The following is a 26,323-nucleotide window of genomic DNA, read 5'->3' as shown; positions in this document are numbered from 1 at the left end:
TAGTGTTGTCCTACTGAACCCTTACAAGAAGGCCCTCCAGCTACACTAACTAATGCAGCAGGGCAAAATGAAATCGCCCTCTATTTTTAGGTTTCTGATGGACAAGACATCTCCTGAGATGACCAAGTCCTCTGAACTAATAGATTGTCTAGAACTCTGCCCAAGCCCATCAGGCTGGCATCCTTTGTTAGAACCCTGATAAGAAGTAGGAGTGATATTCCCAAATCCAGCATTCATGAAGAAATCCATCAGAATCTCGTTCTGGTATGTAACTACATCAAGGAGTCCAACGACTCAGATGGAGGGGCCTTACATGAAACTGGGCAAATGGAACTGCCTTAAAAAGGAGGCCATCATCTTTTCCAGAAAGCCGAATCACGGGATACATCAGTCTGAAGCAGCATCACCTGAGTTTCCAGAGCAAGACATTGTCCTGAGGTAGGATCACTTTCAACTGGACCATGTCCAGCACCAGGCCTGAATGTTCTAACCTTTAATCTAGGACTAAGACAGTCTTCTGAAAGTTCAGGATATCTCCAAACCTACTTACAGTCTGGACCGTACGAGTCATATTGACTTCCAGAAGTGGAGCCGAGCTGTCCAGGTCACCTATGACAGGAATACCCTAAGTAATTAGAAGCCCCAAGTCCAGGGCTAGCACCTTGAAAAAATATTCTTGGAGCAGTGGACAGGCTGAACAGGCCAAAGTGAACAGAAAGAATCATTTGAAAAACTGGAGGGGGAAGGCTTCAGAATTCCAGATTGTAACCTCAAGCCACTAAATTGTGAACCTATAGCTGCTAGCAGTAATCATTGTATTCTGCCAACTGGGAAGGCTCCCTGTGGCACACCCCCCAAAGTACAATAGAACTGTGGGGTCGAGGGATTCCCCCATCAATACTGACTGTGTTGATGGGGAAATCTAGCGATTTTGCCCCGTGGCGGAAGGAAAGAAAATCGATTCATCTTTGGCTTGCCTTAGTAAACTCACTTTCCATGGGGTATTGTTATGCATATCATTTTGACTGCACAAACACCTTCTCAGGGCGAGTCCTGTCCATATAGAATACATCCTTTAAAGGGAGATGTACAGCAAATAATTGGGGATGTTGTGGCAGGTCCCCTAGAGATAGTGGAAAAGCAGAACAAACAAAAGGGAGTCAGAACCAACAAGAACTAACAGACCCCCAGTTGAGATACTCCAAGGAAAGCTACGGCCAAGTTCCTCTCTGCCAGGTAAAGGTACCTGGAAACACTCCCCGTGATTCTTACACCCTCTCTACAGACTGAGACATGGCCTTCCAGCAATACTATATAGGAATGGACTTTTACTTTAAGAAGCAGTCCAGAGCCAGCTGAGAGAACCTCATGTAAAAACACGGATTATACCCCTCAATTTTGTGGGTAGGCTGTACCACGGGCAAGCACCCCGCTTTATAGCACTAGTGGATAAGCAGCAATGCAGAGTTTTTAGCCAACCAGCTTGTATACGTGCTGTGCTCTGCGGTATGCAGGGATTACTGCGAGCTCTGGACAGAGTACACAAGAGCCTCCCCAAGATGGCAGTTAACACTTGGCTCTGCCTTGCCAATGGCAGTGCGCCTCGCACACACCTCACAAAAGGTGGAAGAGATGCACTAGAACATCCCATAACTGTATTTTGGTGCCAGAAACATCCTGGTACTCCCCCAAACATCACTACAGCCTTAAAGCACTCCAAGCGGCCAGGGCTGAGTACACGAATATAAACACAGCAAGAACCGGAAGATAAGCATAAAAAACAGCTAATGGGCCAGCTAGGAGATTAAAAGCGATTAATGTCTACCTCCTCCCTTCACTGGGGTAAAGCCATCTGAGGGAGCCACTATCAGCACTCACCAGTCCAGGCCGCCAGACCCCCCCAGGGGGGTCCAAACGTCACCTCTCTCAGTGGAGATGTCCTTAGGGCCTTAACTCCCTGGTGCTAGGATCACTACTCTGGATCTGTAAAGCCCCCTACTGGTGCACCAGACAATAGAGAATTGTACAGGGTCCTGTAACGCAGGGTCCTGTGTTACAGGCTGTCCCCCTACGTGTCCAAAGTGGGGTCCGAATACTATTCATCTGGGCAAGTATTGCTAACGGATCTGGATTAGCTGGTCTCCAGTTACCAGATGCGACACTTGAGAAATTTAGCTAGAAAACACATGTATCTAGTGCAAAGACTGACCATCACCTAAAACACTAGCAAAAACTGAAGTTATGTCTAACAGGGAGGGGATACCATCCAGTGGCGAGTTACTGCCTGTGAAGGATCCTGGGGTGATCCTGAAAGCGCGCTGGCCCAGTGGGTCGTAGTAAGGAGGTGAGGGGGCAATTTAGCCATTTGAGGATTTCACCGTTGATGTGAACGTACAATCACCTCATCACCTGCATGAATCTTTTTCATTGGATCACGTTTTATATAGAAAAAATATTGTGGACTTTATGAACATTTGATATATATTTCACTTTATTTATATATTGGAACACATGTATTTTATTTACTTATGGCCTTTGATTGTTTTATATATTTATTTTTGAATATTTAAGCACCTGTCACTTTGATTAAGTTGATTATCCCCCAATTTTAGGGATTCACGGTTGTTTGCACTAGTCTGTGTTTTCTATTTATTGATCCCAATTAGGGATTTTGGGGGGGGGGGGGTTGTTGTTGATGATATTTGATTTTTCACCACACGGGGTCCAATTTTAGGACCATTTTGAGATTTCACGTTGTTCATATCACGTGTTTATGTGGCACAAATTAGATCCCGATTGGATCAGATCACTTTAGATTTGTTTATATATAAATTTTTTTTATATTTATGGTATGTATTTTTTCATTTATTTATTAGCACTACACGATTATAATATTAAGAGGCACAAGTACATTTCTTCCACACAGAATAATGTGATTGCATATTTCACACTTACCAAGCCATCTCATTAGCGAAGTTAAGATCTGCAGGTACTTTGTTTTCTGCACATTAAAAAATGTAAATGGCCCAAGAAGCACAGTGAATACAGCCTGCAAAACAAAGAACAATGAACTGTAACACACAAGTTTTGTCTAAAACCTAACTATGGCACAAGAAACTTTTGGAGTTTTGGATGGAGTGGAGAAAATCTTCTGCAGTACAAATAGGCAAGCAAAAGGCTTTGTGTATTTCCCAGCTTAGCTTTAAATTCTAACTAGAGTGTATCCCTTAAAAGTGATATTAATGGTTCATTTTTTAAAATTCAAATAACAAACATGTCATACATACCTGCTCTGTGCAATGGAATTGCAAAGAGCAGCCTTGATCCTTCACTATTCAGGTCCCCAGCCAGCGCTCCTGGCTCCTCCCACCACCGAGTACCCCTATAGCAGTGTTTCTCAACTCCAGTCCTCATGGACCCCCAACAGGTCATGTTTTCAGGATTTCCCTCAGATGAAACAGCTGTGGTAATTACTAAGGCAGTGAAACTGATCAAATCACCTGTGCAAAATAATGGAAATCCTGAAAACATGACCTGTTGGGGATCCATGAGGACTGGAGTTGAGAAACACTGCCCTATAGGAAGCCACTTCCTAAAGCAGGCACAAGTGCGGGCTCGCTCCCAAGCCGGACTGTTTAAGTCTAATCAGAAACACAGATCGGGTCATCCCCGCTCTCTGCTAACAGGTTTTGACTAACAGCACCAGGAACAGATGGTCCCCACTGCTCTCAGCCAAGCCTATGAGAGCTGGGAGAGGGGAGAAGAGCTGCTGCAGTGTGCACACTAATGGACTGACATCAGGCTCCGGCAAGTATTTAGGGTGGCTGGGGGTACTGCACTTTAAAGGTTTTCTTACCTTAAAAGTGGAGTTCCAGACGTTTTTGTGTTTATTAAATATCAGCAGCTACAAAAACTGTAGCTCCAGACTTTTAATAAACACACACTTACCTATCCCAGAATCCAGCGATGTTTTCACCCGCGCAGTTCCTTCTCCCCTTCACGGTGCCTGTATCTCAACTGTGGACACCAAGTTGTTACAGCTTGTGGCTTCACAGCCTGGTGCCCACTGTGCATGTGTGAGTCGCGCTGCGCCTCCTAAATTGGACTGGCAGTCTCCTGGGACCTGTGAAGGTTTCCAGGAGACTCCGGGAGGGAGGAGGGGGCCAAACGTCCATCTCACTTTGCCACGGCGAACTGAGCCGGGAGTGGGAGCGGATACCTGTCAAAAACAGGTATCCGCTCCCCCCCAAAAGGTGCCAAATAGGAGTAGAGGGGGGAGGGGAGGCAAATAAGCGGAACTTCCGCTTTTGAGTGGAACTCTGCTTTAATGCACAGAATGCATTAAGGTGAAAAATCTTTTACCTTTACAACCACTTTAAAGTGGATTATGCCTGAACAAGAAAAAGTCCCACACATATGGTATTCCCACACTCAGGAGGAGTAGCAGAATGTGTTTTTGTTTACTAAATACCTTGGAAAGTCTACTTTGCAAAAAAGGGGTCATTTGGGGGATATTTGTACTGTCCTGGCATGTTAGTGTCTCAAAAAATGAGATAGGCCTTAGTATATCAGTTGTGATCAGGTGTGAAGAATTTTCAATGATTGGTACCATAGCTTGTAGACTCTATAACTTTCACACAGACTAAATAATTTACACTGATTTGGGTTATTTTTACCAAAACAATGTAGCAGTATAAATTCTGGTCAAAATGTATGAAGAAAAGTTACTTATTTGCAAAATTTTATAACAAACCAAGAAAAATTTTTTTTTTTTAATTTTTCTGGTATTGTTTTATTTATAGCGCAAAAAATAAAAAAAACCAAGTGGTGATTAAATGCTGCCAAAAGAAAGCTCTATTTGTGTGAACAAAAATGAAAAAATTTTTTAAAAAGGGTACAATGTTGCATGACTGAGTAATAGTCAAAGTGTGAGAGCGCTGAAAGCTGAAAATTGGCCTGGGGAGGAAGGGGGTGAAAGTTAAAAAGCATAAAAAAAAGGTGGGAAAGGACTAGTCTCTAGTATTGTTCACTAAGTGTTTGTGTGGAGGCAACCAACTTGGTAGAGATGGGACTTCTCTCTCCTGGAGGCATTGACATGAGGAGGCAAAATGGTGAACAGAAGAAAGTCTACTTTGCAAAAAGGGTTGAACAGAGGAGCATTTCAGAATTTCAGAAAAAAGGCACTTTTTAGTGTACCGTTTAGGCACAATTAACATTTCTACACATTTCCGACAACATAGCAAATCTTAAATTTTTAAGTTCAATCCCATTTTAAAAGAAGAAGGTTATAAGAAAAACATGGAGGCTACCATTGGATAGTCATGATGACATTCAGAGTTTCTCATTCACGGATAGATCAGCAATGCCAATTTTCTATAGCCAAAAACGGTTACAGTGTGCTCTTCCAGTTCTGGGAGGGCATCCATGGAAATCCTTCCAAAACCCTGCACCCCAGGGAGTGCTTTGGGCGTGCACTGAGTGCTGTGCTTTGGACACAGCTGATCACAGATCAGGGTAAAGGGCCAATCACAGCGGCTTTTTACCATGTGATCAGCTGCATCCATGCTGTGTTTGTATGAGGAAAGGAGAGCCGATAACTGACAAAACTGTCAGTACATTGTTTACATTGATAATCAGGACACTCATTATCAGAGGCTTGATTAGTGCAGCCCCATCAGTGCCAATCCGTGCCCATTAGTGCAGCCTCCTCAGTGCCCATCAGAATTAGAAGAAGAAAAATTTTAGAAAAGGAACGAAGAAAAACTATTTTTTTTTTCAAAATGTTTGGTCTTTCTTTCATTTGTTTAGCAAAAAATAAAAACCAAGTGGTGAAAAGTACCACAAAAAGAAAGCTCTGTCGGTCTAAAAAATTATACAAATTTCATATGGGCATAGTGTTGCATGACCATGCAATTGTCATTCAAAGTGTAACAACAGTGAAAGATGGTTGGCCTGGGCAGGAAGGGGGTGAACATGCCCAGTATTGAAGTGGTTAATGTAAACACAAGGTACAGGTAAGAAAAGAAAAAGGTTAAAACCCGAAAACTGGTTTCACACGCCTGGATATAAGAAAAAAGCCAATGTGTTATCCTTTGTGAGACAATAGATAGCAGTTAGACAGAAACAAGATCCAACCCTGAACACTTTCGTATTTAAGGTCTAAAACAATGTTTGCAGAACACCTATGCATACGTTATATGGCCAAAAGTTTGTGGACACCTTATCACAGCTAAAATAAGTTTGTTGGAAATCCTATACCAAAATCATAGGCATTCATATGTCGTTGGCCTTCATTTGCAATTATTAACAGCCTCCACTGGGACAACTTTCCAAAAGACTTTACGGTTTGTGTTTTGGCTGAATTCAAATTCCCACAGAGCATTTACAAGGTCAAGTAATGGTTTTCTGGATAAGAAAACCTGGCCTGCAATCAGAATTCCAATTTATCCCAAAGGTGTTCAATAGTGTTGAGTTGAGAGTTCTGTACAGGCCACTGAAGGTCCCTCACACTGGACTCATAAAACCATATCTTTACAGAGCAGGCTTTGTGCACAAAAGGCACAGTCATGATGAAACAGAAGACAACCTTACTCAATTGTGAGCTTCCAACTATGGGGATGATTTACTAAAACTGGAGAGTGCAAATCTGTTGCAGCTCTGCATAGACACCAATCAGCTTCCAATTTTTTTATCAAAAGTTTAACTAAACAAGCTGAAGTTAGAAACGGATTGGCTACCTTGCAGATCTGCAGCAGATTTAGCACAGTCCAGTTTTAGTAAATCAACCCCTATGTGTCAACAGTCTAAAATGACTTTGCACACTGTTGCAATGAAAGTGAAATGCTAAGTATTATTAAAATGGCATGATTAACTGTATTAAACCTCTACTAGTATTGTTGAAATCTTTTTCTTACTTTGAAAAAGAGTGCATATCCTGAGCTCATCTAAGTAGCTGCACCTGCAGGTTCCATTATTTACAGATCTTCCAAATGGTCAGCATAGGGATGACATCCCAGCTTCCTGTAAATTGCTAAACTACACCCCCATGGCTCCTTGTTTTACATGTAATATATGTTATGATATAATTACCTTCCCTTTTATTTACCCTACAGATGTAATGTCAGTGCAACAGCCCAATGAGCATTACCATCCCCTGATCTGTAGCCCACTTCAGTAAAGACCTCCTTTCAGCTGCTATTGCCCTACTGTACATAACAAGAGTATCAAGCTTAGCTCCCAGAGCTAGACGTCATAGCTCACACTCTTCCAATCCATTTTTCACAGCCTGGGACCTCTGCTAACAATTACACTGTCAGAGCAAGCAATACTGAATTCTATGTAATGTGCAGCAGATAAGGTCCAGGCTCTGAGTAATTTAAGTAGAGCAGTGCAGGAAGTAACATATTCTGGAGCTCCAGTAGCTGACCTTGATATGGTTATGCATAGGAGGGCAATACAAATTAGAAGTGCAGTGCAGATATTGGGATGGTGATGCTTATTGGTCTGTTGTACTGATCTGGGGTGCAGGGTGCAGAACGTGTCAGGGGCGCTATGACAGCTGCAAGGTAAATAAATTAAACTGTACTGCACTAATTTTATGAGAGCTGCCTGAATGAAGGTGTGTCGTCAGCTCTACCTCCGTTTAGGCAGTTTGCATCAAATAGCACAATGTCACTGCCCCAGCAAGTAAACAGCAAGCAGAACTCCAATCCTGCACTTTAGCGGCACAATGCAGGGATGGGTTTATAGTGGCAGCTTCATGTGAGAGATGGGCAGGCTCTGAACAGTGCCAGATTTATGTCATCATGTACACTTGCAGTCCCTGCTACCAGTGCCTCTGAATGGGTGGCTACAAAGGGAGATACTGAAAAGGCAGAATGATTTGCAGCCACAGGCATAAAGAAAATGAATGCGGAGGAGGTTTTTCTGAAATTATTTTTGGCTATACACGGTAGTGTACGCATTTATACAAGAGACATGAGTTTACATCATCATTTACTTGCTCTAGCACTCTATAGTGATGAGAAGTGGGTGTCATCAGAAATTCTCGATATGTCCCATCTCCTCAATTTCACCTCGGATCTGGTGCCCACCATTAATGTCTCTATGCAAGGTAAACACTGTACCAACCTTGTACAGTAATAAAAAAAAACCCAAGCCCTCAAGCAGCTGAGGAACTCTCTTTATTACTAGTATAAAATGGCTTTTTAATTTAGTTTGTATAAGTACTGTCACGGTCACCCGATCACCACCCTCAACATGCGACAATCGCACGACCGTGACCAACAATACGTCACGCCCGCGGCATCAGACCCCAGACCTTCTCACCAAACTCGTGACCGAAGGACTGGCCGATCTAAAACCGCGGTGTGACGCGCGTAACAATGCCACACTCAGCTGCGCCCTGCACAACGATTGTCCAGCTAATGGAATCCAATCGGTGCCTGCAGTCTGAATGCGCTTGTTACTGGGTCGGGTTAATTACACAACTAACCCTTTCACACTGCCACCACCTTCTTTTGTACAGAGAAAAAGGAAACTCTTTATCCAATATACACTGTAATGGTTGAAAAGTCGCCTGTCCAATACAGTCACTGCAGGCCGATTGGGCAGAGGATTAAACAAACAGTAGCGTCTCTTCAAAAAGGCAGGAATTCGTAAATTGCAATTAAGCGCTTTAGAAACAGTTTCACACTTTCAGAAAGGAAGCTTACTAAAAGAGTCAAACAGGTGCAATAAAATATTTACAAAGAAAATGTAACTAAGATATATATTTATATATAAAAATAGAAAACAGCCCAGCACAGCAAAGAGATAACAGGGAGAAGTTAAAAGGTTAAGTTACTTGCCATGTTAAGCCTTAAAGTAAGCAGATCCAAGTTGCAGAGCGGAAAGGGTCTTTGATCTCCTGCTGTTACGATGTTAAAATTAGGAGATGTGTTTAGCTTCACCCAGGCATACAGCCTGTGTTTTTTAAAGTCCCCCAACAAGGGGGGTGGCTCTGAGTAACTGGCCAATACCTGTTTAGGGAGGGATGTCGGGCGGATTCTGAATTAAAACCAACATCTGTCATAATCCATGATATGAAACATAGGGGAAAACCAGATCTGTTAAAAATGTTATCTTGTTTGTGCTTCTGGGGAATGCCTTGAACTCTTGAGAAGGTTCTGCCATCCTTCCCCGAGGTGTGATATCACACAGGTCCCTTGGACAGAGAGTCTGCTGTCTGTGGGGGGGCTTTGTAGCGCTGGGCCCCCTGCTGCTCCAGCCTGCCAGTGACTTTTAACACTTACACATCTGTCCCTGTGCCTCTCAGGAAGGGAGGGGGTAGGAAATAAAGGATTGAGGAATACTTCTAATAAAAAAGGGGAACTACGCGTCCAACTCTGATGAGCAAGTTTGCTACAAGTACTATCTAAGAAATACACAAAACACCAACAATTCTTGAAAAATAAAGGTGGCAAGATGCATTACAGAAAAAATCCTTTTTACCTTACTGTACAACTAACCATTTCTATTTATTTAGTCAAAGGAAAGGTCCAGCTCACCAAATATATCCTATAAGCATTAATTCGATTAATCTTTCCCCAACATGCTTGCGTATCATTCATCTCTGTTGTCCCAGACCCACAAGTCTCATTCCCAGAGAAGCTGCAGGACAAAAAAAGAAAAACAAAAAAACACTTTTTCATTTCTGGATTAAATTGAAACATTGCTTAAAACAAAAGTGATCAAAGCTGTGTTCATGTTAAATTTGAGTAAAATAAAGACAAACTGTTCCTCTATGAGAAGCGTATAAAATAATTCTAATGAAGGATCAGTGTCGCGTGTAAATGTGATTCACACAACAAAAACCATTATAGATGCTTCAAACTGTTCTTGATCAGAGGTCATCAATCTACATTTTTAAATATTTTTACAATGTGTGCAATGTGAACAGACAGAATGTTTTGCCACACTAGCAGCTTTGTAACATGCACTACTCTTATCTTCTTATGATTTTTGAGCTGGATACAGAGGTGCTGCTATAGCTGGCTGCCAGAAGTTCACTTTTCAGTCACTGGTACTACATGGTCAGCAGCAGCCACAATAAATAATAATTGTTGCTGAAATCAGTGATTGTGTAGCTAAGCCCCAAAGGCTGGAAAAAACACTTATTTTTCCCCCACCATAAAATGGTTATACTGCTGATTTCAGGAGATTGGGACACAGGCAAACAAGCATTAAGTCATTCCCTGTATAACCCAACAGTTATGTCTTGGTTTTATAAGAAAGCAATACAAAGGGTTAAAAAACACAGAAATTGCAGTACCACTGCCCCTCGATGGACTTCAAAGGGGAAAAAAAAAAAAAAAACGTTTATGGGAAGTACAAAAATCTTTTTTCCATCCATCGAGGGACACAGGACTGTAGTATATTCTTAGCCATTTATGATATCCAAATTCAGTCCAACTGAGTTGGTTACTGTGATATCTTGCTAACCAAAATATAGAAACTTTGATACGACCTCAAAGAGAAAATGGCACCAAAGATAAACCTAGTGCTTCAACGTGTCAGTAAGAGGAAACTGCTGAGCAGTGATGAGTCTCAGTAGTAATGTGGAGAATGACCAATCACCCACCATAAGGCCAACAGGTCAATCAAAACTTCCTGAACAGAAGGAGACAACTTGGACCAACAGCTAAGGTGGTCAACAGCAATGAATGCTTATAAGGGTAAAGGTCGAAACCTAAAAAAACTCAACCTTTGACTTCAGGGACGTTGGAACAAAGAAAGGCACGTCTTTATAGGAAAAAAAAAAAAGGGACGACGACCAGACTACAGTCAAGAACCGAAAACAGAAACCCCTAACTTACTTCAATGGAGAGAGTTTCGCAATAGGCAGGATGTAACTGATAAAAAAAGAAAATCTCAAAAGGAGATATATAAAATATGAGAAGAATTCTCTCAACAGGAAAAGAGAGGGAAAAGAATCTCCTAAGCAAGGGAAAAGAAAAAAGGTAGGAACCCTAAAATTTGAAAGGAGATAGTGAGGTGACAGACCCAATCTATATTAAAAAAAAACAAAAACGGGAATAAAAGGGTTGAAAATAACAAAAACGCATCTGGTGTACAAGAACAACAGAACTAAACACATGAGTTGGAGACCTTTCAAATGAAACTTATAGTCAATTTGGTGGTGCAACGTCCACCAAGTAAACTTACCTAACCAATTATGAATATATGATTGTAAGATTCATAAAACCTCAGGAATTAAGGGGTAGATATTGCAGAAGAAATATTAAGACACACAAGGTTGAAATCCCCCCAGTGATTTTCAGCTTGAGTGGGAAGTAGATCGTACTCATCTATGGAGGTACTACTATTAAAGCAGATCAAAATGGGGTTCTTGCAATCTATTCCAAGATCTCCTTTGCTGAAGCAGGCACACAGACTGAGCATCAGAGACAACAAGAACAGTACCAAGGGCAAAACCAAAGAGATGCCTACACTGCAATGGCCAGTAAATTAAACTTCCCTTAAATGTATCCTCTGATTGCACGAAACTCAATCGTCCTACACATCTGAACAGACATTATTCCCATGCAAGAGAAACCTTTAAACCTGGACTGCAGGGCTCCAGACATTTGATGCAAAAGTTTTAGGACATGAGGGTTTGTCCTAATGATGGAGGGGTCTCCCTTCAGAGATTTGATCCAAGACATGAAGTAATGGCCAATAGGTAAAGGATCATTACTCCACATAATGTAATCTGACACACAAGTAGGGAATTCAACTGATAGTCAATACATTTCCTAAAAGGGAAAAACAGCAATTAACCTGATTGGTTTGTTAACATGGATAACTGTAGCATTAACAGTGGGAGAGACCACTGATCAATAAAATATCTTCATAATATGGAGGAGGAAGTCATGATTCCACAGATATTTTCATTCTTCATAGAGGAATGTTTTGGATACTGAGTGTATTTAAGGTCCCTGTAGCCGTAGCTTCAAGACCCTATGCCAGAAACAGCAGGCTGATCTTTCATCTGCAGGGCAGAATGCGCTGCACCAGTTTATCAAGGTTCCCTTGTAAATCTGACTCATTCAGAATTAGCTGATAAAGAGCTCTTCTGGAGAAGGCTATTGGGAATCTGAATAAAAGATTGTAACAGGGCCTCAGGCACTCCAATAAAATGGAGGTCCATTATGTGCAGAAATAGATACTGCCACATATAGCACCTTAATGTGCTTAGAGCCATTGCAAACAGATTGCTGCATTCATTGAGCACAAAGCAATCAAAAATCCAAAGTGGATATTAAAAAGGTCTTGTGGACATATATGAAGTCTCAGCATCACGCTGCAGAGCAAAATAAGATTATGAAGAGAACAACCCTATAGTGATATCTAGGCTTTCTAGGGATACCTGTTCTAGGGATACCAAGCAATTGCCACTAACATCAATGGAGGAGTATGAGCTGCGGTCATCCATTGCACTGGGACTTTCCTCTTCCTGGAAGTAGGCATTAGAACGACACCAGAGAATAGTTGATCACACAAAGCACTAAAAGCAGGAGAAGCAGTGAGAAGTTGCTTTGTTTGGGCTGATTGGCAGGAAGAACACAGACACACACACCTAGAAAACAATGTCAGCACTCAGTTCCCCCAACCTTATCCATTACTACTATAAAATGCATTGATGGCAAATTTAAAATGGTACCCATTGGTATCAACTGTGAGGTAGCTTCTGATGTTTTAGCCTGGCCAGCTCTGCTCACCTTTTGAAACCTTAGAGACTGGGTCACATGGGTGCTATGGCTCTGGACCTGAAGAGCACTCTGCAGCAGACACAGTACACAGAGGTCTGATAAGGGTTACAGTGCAGACCCCAGTGCTCAAAGGTCACTATCTAGGCTGACCCTGCAATTGGCCCATCCAACGAGGTCCAGGATACAGCCTTCAAAGCTGTTTCTGAGGATACATCAATCCAAAAAAAACCTGAACGAGGCTCAAAATTGTACCGGACTCTTTTTTTAAATTGCGCTGCAGCCGGCCGCACAAAAAAGCTGCAGGTTCACATGTCATGCAATTCGGATGCAGTTCTAAATGTATCCAGTTTGCATATATGTCAACCAGGGCTGAAGAAAAAAAATTATAAAAAGACCAGTAAAAATATTGTTATAGCGTTTTCTCTGCAGAGCTGAGGAAAAGGTGCCCAACATTCTAGTTTACTAATTTATTACTTTACTACATTCCTGTTTTAGCCCTGGTTCACACTAATGCAAACGCAAGGCGTCCATGCGATCTGGTACAGGTGTCAATGTTAAATTAATGACACCCCAAAACAAATTGCAAAACGCAGAGCAATTACCAGAATTCGCATTGCATGCAATGCGAATCAGGTGTGGCAAAAGAAAAAAAATGTCCTGCACATATTTTTGGTGTGGATGCGATGCAATTTCAGCCATACAAAATGTATGGCTCAAATCGCACAGCATAGACATCACATGTGATTTGCACAGGAACGCGATGCGGTTCTTGTGTGAATCACATGCGATGTGCCGCACCACCTTAGTGTGAACCAGGGCTTAATCTCTTGCTTTTGAGGAGTTTTGCCAGTTGCTGGCAGTTACCCCTCATTAAGCTAGCGCTACACAGGAGATGTTAGCCAACTAAATAGAACAAATGGCTCCCTATGGTGAGATCTACACAAGTGTTATGCAGTAGTGCAGTCTGCAAGTGTTAGCATCTTGTAGTGATCACCTGCACCAGTTACTAAAAATCTCCTGTGTGGTTCTAGCATAATAAGGGAACTGACATTATGTGGTTAAAACAGAATTGCAATAGAATAAATCTCTTATGTAGCAGACACTTTATAAAACGTAAATACATCTATTTAGGTTTCATTCACATGTTACTTGTGAGTCAAAGCATTTTTTTTTGTTTTGCTCAACAGGTAGAAATATAATCTCACCCATTCAATTTCTTCACCATGATAACTGTTTTCCAAAAAAAAAAATGTGAAAAAGAAAAGAAAAGTAACAGGTCATGGAAATAAAACTTAAAGGCCTCACACACGTGCTCGCACAGTATGCAGAGCCTGTGTAATCGCATTCCTGGGTACTGCTGTCGAGTATGGCCAGCCATTAATATGAATTAGAAGATTGCAGCTCTGCGCAGTTATGCGCCAGGGGTTGCAGTTGCATGCGGTCAGAGAATACGCTCTTGAGCACGTGGGTGCTTTATACAATCCCCCCCTAACATAACAGCGTTTAACCGCATCTTCTAATTAGCCTCAGTGGGAGGCTGTATGCAACAGCTGTGGGTCCCAGAAAAGTGAATCCACAGGCTCTGCACACTGTATGGCCCCTGTACGGCTGTATGCATGAGACCTAAAAGCTTAGGTCATGTTTAGAGTGTAACATGCAACATGGTCATATTCTCCAACCCTCCACCTTCAAATTGCGCTTCTCTTCCTATTTACCTGAATCGAAGGGTGCTTCTCCATACAGCCTTCTGTCTCTTTAAATTTGACGTGGCTCCTTGGCTCCATCTATTCACATTTGCAGCAAAAGGATTTGTAGTCCTCAATGAAGCACAAATGTTGTGATATATCACTGCACTTTAGTCCATTGTTTATTTCTTGCACAAGGCAGGAGCCTGTACATTGCACCCATGACTCACCGAGCATAGTTGCAATTTTCTGCAGGTCTTAGTGCAAAAAAATTAATAAATGCACATTTGTTTATTATATGATTTATGTAGGCGCATTTTGTTTTTTATCAAAAGGCAGACTATGCTCTTAAGCTAACAGATGAGTCAAATACATTTCTATACCCCTTTCTGACTGCCTCTACTGCAATTATTCCCAACCCAGTATTACTCACCATGTGACCTGCACGAGTGACAGAGGTACAGCTGTTGCATATATCGCCAGGTCTCCATAAAGATATACAATAATGCACAAATAAAAGAGGTTTACGCCAACTGTAGAAAAAGTAGGAAAATGCCAAAAAATAATCTGTCTGATGAACAAGGGCATATTTCAGTTATAAAGCTTTATAAAAAAAAAAAAAAAAAAAAAAAAAAAAAAACACAACACACGACAATATTGAGTAGTTGTACTGCAACTCATTTTTTTTAGTTTTAGATTAATAAGGAATAATTTTTATGGCTGTCTCTCCAATAAACAGCAAAGAAAAAAAAGTCAGGTGTTTTAATCAGAAATATAACTATTTAAACAATAAAAACAAATAATGACGCTTCAACCCCACTGGCACCAATGTTACACTACTTTTCCCACTGATACCAATGATAGGGTAATATTCCTCTCACTGACACCAACAATAGGGTACTGTTTCCCTCACTGACACCCAGCAATTCCTCCCACTGACACCCAGTGATGGCTCACTATATCTCCCCCAATATCAAAGATGGGGCATTGTTTACTCAAATTGGCATAGTTTGGTCCCTCTAAAGTCTGAAGGACAGTAAACTGGGCAATGATGATAAAATTTGGAGACCCCAGCAACAGACCAATGAATAAAAACTAATCCAAGATCATGCGCATACATGCCGTGGGTATCTGCCCATGGAACTGGCAGAAACCCGTGGCATGTCTGTGTAAGTGCCAGATCCCATTTAAAAGATATTGGCATGGGAGCAAAGGGGAGCTAGAGGAACTGGGTGTGCAAGAAAACAACCCTAGACTACATGGACTACTATGTTTTATTTTTTTGTTTGTTTTTAATACAGGGACAAGTGTTACAGATTTGAAATTTCATTTCAGTACTGAACACTATATATTATAGTGCAGATGATATTATATTTTCCCATTGCAGTGCATATGAATATGTATTTCCACTGTCCCATGCTAGGAAACAAACCATATAAATAAAACATCATTTTTTTTTTTTTATAGTAATCTAGCTCCACCTGCTGGAATAAAGAAAGGCCACCAAAAGAAAATTGATAATTAATTGAAAATCGAAATGACTGTATTGAAGTGGCAATGCATTATAAAACCTATGCAATGAAATACACAGAAGCTATTCGCATCATAATTCATACCTTTATTAAAAAACATTGACGCCATCTGCCCCATTTCCACTCGCTCCACAATTGCAAAAGGGTCGGATAAACCACGGCGCTCTGAAAGATATTAACAAAGTGTCAGTCATATTTTTTAAAATATAAATAAAAATCCTGGAAAAAAAAAAAAAAAAAAAAGAAGAAGAGAGAGAACTTATGGAAATTCTCCGAAGCTTTTTATACAAGACACAAATACTCACGCACAGAAAGGATGGGTCGGACTTCTGAGCTGTCATACCCATCTGGAGGCAGAGATTCATTATCAGAATTTTCAGATGAATCCATTTCCTACAGAAGAGGACAAAAGTCTAATGTCAAACTAGCAGCATCAGGACAATACATAAATTAGGATCAGTCTACATAAATGACGTTAATCAGCAGAATATGTTTTTATCCCACGGGAAAGCTTTACCAGGAGCTCAGCTACCTAAATACATTTTCGGAGCTGTTCTACTAAAGCAGGATTTAAAGGGGATGTGTAGTAATCTTGTTCTATTTATCTATTATGGTCAAGACTAAAAAGAACATGCAAAAGTAAAAAATAATAAATTGTCTGGGAGATATAAAATATTACATAAAAACATATAAAAAGCCAAACCATTTTGTTTAGTGTTGGGCAGAGTAGGCATGGATTAGAACCCTTGTTTTCACTGTTGTCTGTGTCCCTGTTGGGTTTCTTAACCACTATCCTGCTGCCCTATAGCAGAAGTACTGCTACAGGGAGGCAGGGCTGCGCAAAATCAAGTATATATACATGATTTGCATTTCCGGGTAGGGGGCACGCGCACGTGCAGCTATTGTGGCTAAGGATGTCAATCATCGGGTCCCGGACGGCACTCAGTGATCATTAGGGAAAGCTGATGAGACACCTGTGTGTAAACACAGGTCTCTCTCCTGTCAGCAAGGACATGCTGCTTTGTATGCCTCTGCACAGCACCCACCCAGTGTCAGAATGCCCGCCACAGTCCCACTATAAATCGCTGATTGCCGCCATTACTAGTATAAAAAAAAAAAAAAAAGTAGAAATTCCAGTATATATAGCAACATTTGTAGATGCTATAACTTTCACATAAACCAATTAATTTAGACGTATTGGGATTTTTTTTTTAGCAAAGACATATAGCAGAATTAATTGTGGCCTAAATTTATGAAGCAATTTGTTTTATAGCAAATGCAAATATTGCTTTTTTTGCTTTTTTTTTTCAAAATTGTCCGTGTTTTTTAAATTTTTTTAAACAAAAAAAGACCGGAGGTGATCAAATGCCACCAAAAGAAATCTCTATTTGTGGGAAAATGACAAATTTAATTTATGTACAGCATTGCATGACTGCGCAATTGTCAGTTAAAGTAACACGGCGCTGTATTGCAAAAAATGGCCTGATCAGGAAGGGTGGAGTGTTAATTCCTCTGGAGGGCAAGTGGTTAAACTGGTCATACAGTTCTAGATGTTTGAACTAACATTTGTACAAATATAAGCTCAAAAATTCTCTTCAGTACATTTGATGAAATGATAAATACCATTCAAAAGCACGTCCAAATTTTGTTTGTGCTTAAAAGTGATTGCAAAGTCTACAATTTTTTTTTTTAAATAACAAGCAGGTTTATATTTTCCTGTGGAATGGAATTGCACAGAGCAGCCCCAATCTCTTCTTCCCGGGTCCCCTGCTGGTGATCCTAGCTCCTCCTCAATTCTGTGTGCCACCATAGGAAGCCACTTCCTATGGTGGCACATCTGTGTGCTCCATTGACACACACAGCAATGCTCTGAATGCTCTGCCCAGCCCCTTGCTCCCTCGTCACAGGACTTGACTGACAGCAGGGGGAACCAATGGCTACCGCTACTTTCAGCCAAGGGAAGAAGAGGAGAGAGCCGCTCCAGACGAGCATTGCGCTGGATTAAGTAAGGGCTCAGGTGAGTATGGGGGGGGGGGGGGGTGAGGGAGTGATACTTTAACCTAAACATATTTTAGCTTAATGCAACAATTTTAGTCTTTACAACCGCTTTAACATTCGATATGGGAGAGAGTGCTCTTTCCTGAATGAATATCACATCTACTTTTAGCAAACTGTTCACTCGAGAACAACTTTCCATCCTGTTCCTTCGAATTTTCTCATCACTGTAAACATCAATTGGACCCAACTACTCATTAGAATATCAAGTGGTCTTAAAAATGAAAAATGTCAAATTAAAAATTCTACTTAATACTACTTTATGGCCAGCTTTAAATGTCTCCTTAAAGAAGGAAAGACTATCTACTAAATAAGCTTTAAATATTGCAAGCTTACGATAAAATTTGTCCTCCAGATCCAAGGTCTATACTTCACTAACAAAACTAAACATAACAGGGGAAAAAAAAACAAAAAAAACAAAAAAAAATAAAACCACACCTCTAAATCTTGTCTACCCTCTGCCTTTACTAATGTTGAACACTGTAATAATAAGCAGTATAGATAACTTTTATTTTATTATCGCTTTGGTTCTAAGCAGCTGCTGCTGGTAGAAGGAGACTCCAATAGCTTCCAGAGCACTGGCATCAGTGGGGTGATATCTCTAGCTCTGAAAATTCTTTAACATTGTTGGCTCTTACTGCAGCCACCCAGGAGGAAAAAAAAAAAAAAAGAAAAAAAAAAAGAAAAGAAGGAAAAGGATTTGAAGAAGAAATGCTATCTACTAAGTATGCAGTAAACATTGCTTGCTCACTCCCTATACTAATGCTGCACACTATTTAAAATAAGCAAATACCCTTATTACAAAGCTCAATAGCTCAAGCTAAAATGTACACACACAGCAGTGACTCCCTCTCATACATATTGGCATGAATTGGAGTTCTTTACCATCTGCTGTTGGTTAGATATAAACAAATGAAAAATTTACGCTCACACTAATTCGAGGAGTAGACTGAAGCCTCTGAACACCAAGAGGCTACTCACTGGTCTTAACCCAGTAAACACTACACCTAGTCTGCATGTGGGGCCACTTGCGAGAGTTCCATACCAAGCACAGATAACTCACCTCCTCCTTCTCCCATCTCTTCCAACGCAGTCGAGCATTAGCTGCAGCCATGGCTTCTATAACAAATGTTGTGGTCATATAACTAGAGATTTAAAAAAATGCAAAGCGCTGAAACAATTTGCATACAAGATACATGTTAAATAAAACAATTGCAGATGTTTTAATGTTTTAATTCAAGTTCTTGGTCACTTACAAAACAAACCTAAAGTGATTGTATATGCTCAATTTTTTAAATTAAAAAAAAACATGGTATACTTGCCTGCTCTGTACAATAGTTTTGCAAAGCAGACCCGATCCTATGCCAACGCTCCTGGTTTTTCCCCCACAGCAAGATTTTTGCTATGGGAGGCACTAGTGCAGGTGGAGCTCAACTTTGTGTGTCCATTGACACACAAAGCACAGCTCAGCCCCTGCCTCCTGCTCCCTCCTCATTGGCTGTGATTGATAGCAGCAGGAGTCAGCGCTGGATCAAGATCGGGCTCAGGTATGTGGGGGGGTTTGGGGGAGTTCTCAAATTAAAAGTTAGCAGCTACAAAAACTGTAGCTGCTGACTTTTAATAAATAGGACACTCACCTGCCTCAGCATCCAGCGATGTCCTCACCCGGTTGGTTTTTTCACTGAGCTTCAGTCCCTGGAGCCGGCACACTAACTGAGGGCAGCCGGCAGTAACTGTCAGCAGCTGCTCACTGCGCAAATGAGAGCCACGCTGCGCTATTTGACTGGTCCTGCAGCTTTCTGAGACCTGTGGCATGTCCAAGAAGGCTGCAATGGAAAGGGGGGGCACATTCCACTCAGTTTGTTGCAGCGATCCAACCGGAAGTGCGGGTGTGGTGGGTGGCGGTCAAAGCTAGGTACCCTCCCCCCAAAAAAAAAAAAATTATGTCCCAAATGTTGAGGAGAGGAAGGGAGGAGGAAGAGAACTTCCCTTTTTGGGTAAAAATGTATGCTTTAAAAGCTAAAATAAACTTTCTACCTTTAGGACCACTTTAATATGCCCAATGAACCAGAACATTTTTCTTGTTTAAGAGGTGTCAGTTTTGTGACAAATACTGCTAGGTGAACCCTTAAAATTTTATGTCATCTTATATACTTGCAGCTTCGTTACTTCAGTTGATTGGGGATTTGCGTGGTTTGATCTTACAAACACTTGTGACAAATAATGCTTTGGCCTTCTTCAGAAGTCTGATCTGCAGTCTGTGTCTGGGATCTCTCTGGATACAATGACATCATGCTTTCTTTCCAGATTCATTTAGAATTGATTTTCAAAACTGCTATCAAGGAGTTGCCTTGCTATCAAGGATGCTACTGTTTTCACAACTGCTATCAAGGATGTGACATGAGATTTTAGATGATCCCTAAAAACCTCTCTGTTTAAAAAAGCCTATCCTGCTTCTAACTAATAAACTGCCTTTATTTCCTCCATCAGCCCATACCCCACAGCTATTACCTTTTGTATCACTCAACCCTTCCTCTTAGATTGTAGGCTCTAACGAGCCAGGCTCTCTGTTTCCTCTACCAAATTGTATTGTAACTGTAATGTCTACCTTCATTTTGTAAAGCACTGTGCAAACTGCTAGACTATATAAATCCTGTATAATAATAATAATAATAATAATAATGAGAGAGGGAGCAATAATAGCAAAGAGTTACTTTAAGATTATGTTTCCATATTTTTGTTAAAGATACAGAATATGCCTTTTCCATTTTCAGGAATGGCAATATTAAATCAGTATGTACATTTGGTATAAAAAATAATCACCCCCTCCTTTAAAATAATCACGTTGTTGCTTTGCAGGCTGAAATGAAGACAGATACAGTTTTTGTTTTATCCAGCTGTATTTACTCAATGCTACTTATAACATCCAAGTAAAAGAAATAACACCAACATGTCAGAAAAAACTTCAAAAATAGAACCACCGAGTTGGAAAAAAGATCACCCCCTTGTGTCAGTATTTTGTTGAACCATATTTTGCTTTAAATTTCAGCCTTTAGTCTGTTGGGATTTGTCACTACTAATTTTGCACATCTAGACTTTGCAATATTTGTCCACTCTTTTTTGCACAACTGCTCAAGTTCAGTTACATTTAATGGTGACCGTTTGTGGACTGCAGTCTTCAAGGCATTCCACAGATTTTCAAGGGGGTAAGTCTGGGCTCTGACTAGGCCATGCAAGGACATTCACCTTTTTTTCTCCTTCAACCACTGTGTGCTCATTTTTGCTGTGTGCTTGGGTCACGGTCATGTTGGAAGGTAAACATTTTTCCCATTGACAACTTTGTGGCAAACGGCAGCAGATTTTCACAGTATTTTCCTTCTATCCTGACAAATGCTCCAGGTCCCTGCTGCAGAGAAACCCCCCCATAACAAGATATTACCACCTCCATGCTTCACTGTAGGAATGGTGTTATTTGGATGGTGAGCTGTATTGGATTTCTGCCAGACATCGTTTAGTGTTAAGGCCAAATAATTCAAATTTAAGCCTCATCTGAACATAACACAGTTTTCCGTGTGGCCTCGGAACATTCAAGGTGTGTTTTGGCAAAGCTCAGTCATTACTGCATGTGGCCTTTCTTGAGGGAGTGGCTTTTTTCTTGCAACCTTCCCATACAAGGAACATTTGTGGAGAATGAGATATTGTCACATGCACACAGGGACCATGCTTTGTCAAATTCTTGCAACTGCTGCAGAGTTGCTGTAGGCCTCTTGGTAGCCTTTCTGGCCAGTTTCCTCCTGGTTCTTTCATCCAGTTTAGACCAATGTCCTGATCCAGGGAGGGTCTGTGTTGTACCAAATACCTTCCAATTCTTACTAATAGACTTCACTGTGCTTCAACTTTTTCCCACAGATCTTTTGGGTAGTGTCTTACCACCCATAGTTGGTTGTTCACTTCAGTTGCACTATCAGGGACTGAAATGCTCCAGGAAAGCTATTTTCATTCTGAGCTAATCAAAATGACCACAGCTGATCACAGTTGAAAGTCATATGGCTTTGTGCACCTTTGATTCGGTGATTAGCTACACCTGCTTAAGTTTACAAGTCATTTTGAGAGTTTTTTTAACCGATTCTGTTTTTGATTTTTTTTCTGACATGTTAGTGTTATATCTTTCACTTGGATGTTATAGGTTGCACTAAGTAAATACAGCTGGATAAAACAAAAAAACGTGTGTCTTCATTTCAGGCTGCAAAGCAACAAAATGTGAATATTTTAAAAAAGGGGGATGATTCTTTTCTATATCCACTGTATGTACATTAAAGAATAAGAGAACTCATCCTTTTGTTCCACTTTCTTAAACAAACCTAGAGCACCCCCCCCCACCACCACCACCACAATGCACACTTAGCCCTGTCCATGGCTATTAAAAAGACTATGGGGTGCTACTGTGTGCAGGACACTGAAGTGCATAGCTATATATATATATATATATATATATATATATATATATATATATATATATATATATATATATATATATATATATAAATAAAACACGAGGCCAAGGCCATCAGAATGAGGAAAGTATGATGCATCTGTGGAGGTTGTTAACACAAACCTTCAGTCTTTTAAATCTTTCCTTCGATTAAATCTTCTGCCCTCTTATTTTAACTACAGATGCTGAGAAAGATTTCAACCGTGTAGATTGGTCTTACTTTTGGGCAGTACTGGAGACTTTGGGCTTGAGACCACGCATGCTACAGTGGATCATGGCTCTGTACATGGATTTCTAGTGCTCAGATTAGGGTTAACTGCCTAACCTGATGCAGGAACTTCAGGTTTTTGGTAAGATATCCAATTTCAAGATAAATTAAGCCAGGCAATGGTGCATGAAATGAAAATTCTGGTGCTGAAACCGATACCGAATGTTCAGAATGCACGTGGCCGAAAACCGAAACGAAAATGTCTGCGTATGTGGGGGTGGGGAGGCTCCAATTTTTTTTGGTATTTTTGTTTACTTTAGCATATAAGTGACAGGTCCCTTTTGTAGGGGGGGGCAGAGGAGCAGTGTGTGCAAGGAGGGGGCAGGAGAGGAGCAATGTATTACAGTGAGGGAGCGATGTATACAGAGAGGCTCCCTCACTGGCTGTCATTATATGTCAGTGCCAGTTTTTAAATGTAATTACAGGCTTTTTTCCTTTACTATAGCTCAGAGAATGAGCTGTCATTTTCCCCAAAGCTAAAGGAAACAAAAGGGGCAAGATCACTGGGTAATGTCACTGGATGACCCCGCCCCATTATTTTCTTTAGCCCTCTGAAAATGACAGCTCATTCTCGGAGCTAAAGGAAAAGGAAAAAAAAGCCAGTAATTACATTTAAAAAACAGCATTGTTTTTAAAATGCAATTGCTGGCTTTTTTTTTTCTTCACTATAGCTCAGAGAAAGAGCTGTCATTCTTGGAGGGCTAAAGAAAACAAACGGGCGGGGACACCCAGTGACATTACCCAGTGACCCCGCCCCTTTGTTGCCTTTAGCTTTGGGAAAGTGACAGCTCATTCTATGAGCTATAGTAAAGGGGAAAAAAAAAAAAAAAAAAAACAAACAATCGGGTAATTGCATTTAAAAACCAGAACTGACATATAGGCAGCCAGTCACTGTATACACTGCTGCTCTCCTACCTTTCTATAACCCCCCCCCCCCATCTGCAGTACACACTGTCCCCCGTATCGGCTAGATTTTTTCGATATGTTTCTGTGCCCGGAATTTTGGTGCATCCCTAATACCAAGTCTGAAGTTCTACCTATTTTTATTTTTTTTTTCTGCAAACGTGCAACTATAACCGTTCCTTGTGTCCAGCCGAAGCCGGACACCCAGTACTTGGTCAGGGGGCTCTCCCGAAGAGAAAACCCCCTAGGGATCAGGGGAGGAAGGAACCAAAAGACCACACATCCTCCCCCTAGACTTCAGGGCAGGCCTGAGGACCCACACCCTCCATTATGTGAAAACACACTCTTAAGTAAGAAAAAGTGACAAAACGTGGGAGTGAAATAAATTAAATAAATAGAAAATAAAAAAGTGGCCGTGCCAAATTGTGCACAGACCAGGCCCTGAGGCCTGTAGCAAAAATTGCCCTGGTCCTAGCCAAAAGGCCTGGTCCTAAGGGCGCTTGTGCAAAAAGAGTGAAAACACAGTGACCTTGTGCCATCTTCACACTGTGGGGTCCCACACCCAGGTGTTACTAGTGGCACCCCTGAGGGCGTCTACTCAGGGGGCACTGGTTTGCGGACTTTCTGCCTTCCCGACCCCTGGCCAGACAAGGTAGATCCATCCAAATCAGGAGGTACTGGGTCCTTCCGGTCTCCTCGGGGGAATTACTCCCAGGCCCCAGCTACGTGTGGGCATCCCGGGTTCTGTCCCCCCGGTACTAGCCTTCCAGACCCCCATCATACCAGCAGGGGTACTATACAACAGCCATCCCCGCAAAGCTACAATGGCCGGGAGCACCCCCACTGGACACTGATAAGAACAGATACTACACTTGATCTTAGCCAAAAGGCCGAGAAGTCTGAAGTTCTACCTATTACTTTACCCAAGACGCTTGCCTTTACTTTACGCGTGGCCTTCCCTTTCACCCAAGCCAAGTCCCCTCCTGAAGTACTTGGGGGTCCAGCTTACTGATCGCTTTGAGACGCTATACTCTAACAATTCTCCTACTCTATTAAATGTTGTGCGTAAAGGCTTGAAGACCTGAACGAAAGCAGCCTTCACTTGGGTGGGTTGAGTTAATATTATTAAAATAAATGTTCTTCCTAGAGTACTTTTTTTATGCAAATGCTGCCAGTGCCCTAACCTAAAAACTTCTTTGTGCAGATCCAAAGTATGCTCATTGGCTTTGTGTAAAATGGGCTGAAACCACGACTAGCAATGACAGTGCTACAATGGTCTAAAAAGTTGGGGGGTTTGGGACTGACATTCGGAGGGATTACAGGGCTATTGCCCTCCAGAGGATCTTGAACTGGCGCTTTCATGCCCACACCAAACTATGGGTCTCCTTGAAGAAATGTATGGCGTAACGTAATTTATCTTACGCCCCATGATTGGCCTGTGAGTACACAGGACTGTCAGAGACCAGGTCTCCATTGACAACCCATGCCTTGCGTGTTTGGAACTGAGTTAACCAACTGGTCCCCTCTGTATCCCCACTGGCTCCATTGGGAGGTTTCCTGTGGTTCCCCCCAGGGGAATGCATGGCCTTTCTTGGATCATGGGCTATAGGAGGGTAACCCTAGCTGTGGTAAGTTCTTGGAGGGCAGAAGGTTACTCCCACTCGAGACCCTTAGAGATCATTTTGGAAGCTTTACCATGGATTTCTTGCTCTACAAGCAGCTACACTACTTTGCTATTCATGGCCGCTCTATCAGGGCAGTGTCTAACCTCACCCCATTTAAGCATTTTTTTTAATAACAAAAGGAGCCCTTACCCCATCTGGTATCGGAATTCTATAAATTGCTAAGCTCGGTTCATGTTACTGTGACACTTGCTTTTGTCGGAGAGTGGGAACATGACCTTGGGGTGAAGTTTCCAACAGAACAACATGCACTCTTTAATCAACCGACACATTCCGGTTCCATGGACTCCAAGACTCAGGAAAATAATTAAAAGCAGCTGACACGCCGTTATCGTGTGCCTACAGTCTTGTTAGGTTTTTACCCTTCAATCTCAGATCTTTGTTGGAGAGACTGTGGCAAACATGGCACAGCCCTACACCTGTGGTGGGAGTGTCCCTCGATTTGCTCCTTCTGGACTGATATTAAAGCCCAGAAGATTCTGTTGTCTCCGGTTCATTCCTGCTCCACGCCCCTACACTTTTAGCGGATATAAGTTATGCTCCTTACCGCACCTTGTTAAATGCGGCCAAGAGAGGAATACCTATATATTAGAAACGGGCTCATGTCCCCAGCACGAAGAACTGGATTAGAAAAGTGAATGAGATCATGGAAGCCAAGGACTTGGTGGCAATGTGCATGAGCAAGCTAAAGCGTTTCACAGATATCTAGGCCAGTGTTTTTCAACCTTTTTTGTGCAAAGGCACACTTTTTTCATGAAAAAAATCACGAGGCACACCACCATTAGAAAATGTTAAAAAAATTTACCTCTGTGCCTATATTGACTATATATAAAGTAATTCTCTTGAATAGGAATCAAACACAAAGAAATTATTTTATAAATTACTTTATTATGAAATAATAAAGTATTTTATAATTGGACCCGGGGGCCGGACCAAGAGTAGATGAATGATGTG

General features: G+C 41.4%; 1 protein-coding gene and 1 pseudogene across 1 annotated transcript in view; both read right to left on the bottom strand.

The window, feature by feature from the left end:
• SLC38A12 (solute carrier family 38 member 12) overlaps window positions 1-26,323 on the bottom strand; it is a 68,064-nt gene that overhangs the window by 8,273 nt on the left and 33,468 nt on the right. Inside the window, exons 4-9 of the mRNA XM_089654917.1 lie at window positions 19,088-19,169; window positions 16,275-16,362; window positions 16,054-16,134; window positions 14,871-14,970; window positions 9,549-9,651; window positions 2,956-3,049 (exon numbers count right to left, since the gene is read on the bottom strand). Of these exons, the coding sequence (XP_089511043.1) occupies window positions 2,956-3,049; window positions 9,549-9,651; window positions 14,871-14,970; window positions 16,054-16,134; window positions 16,275-16,362; window positions 19,088-19,169 (548 nt within the window). The remainder of the gene's footprint in view (window positions 1-2,955; window positions 3,050-9,548; window positions 9,652-14,870; window positions 14,971-16,053; window positions 16,135-16,274; window positions 16,363-19,087; window positions 19,170-26,323) is intronic.
• On the bottom strand, window positions 24,429-24,589 carry LOC149444157 (U2 spliceosomal RNA; annotated as a pseudogene).

This window comes from Staurois parvus, unplaced genomic scaffold (assembly GCF_062004578.1).
Source record: "Staurois parvus isolate SC_StPar_1 unplaced genomic scaffold, SC_StPar_1.0 ptg000813l, whole genome shotgun sequence".
Lineage (NCBI taxonomy): Eukaryota > Metazoa > Chordata > Amphibia > Anura > Ranidae > Staurois > Staurois parvus.
This window is presented reverse-complemented; position numbering and strand designations above follow the sequence as displayed.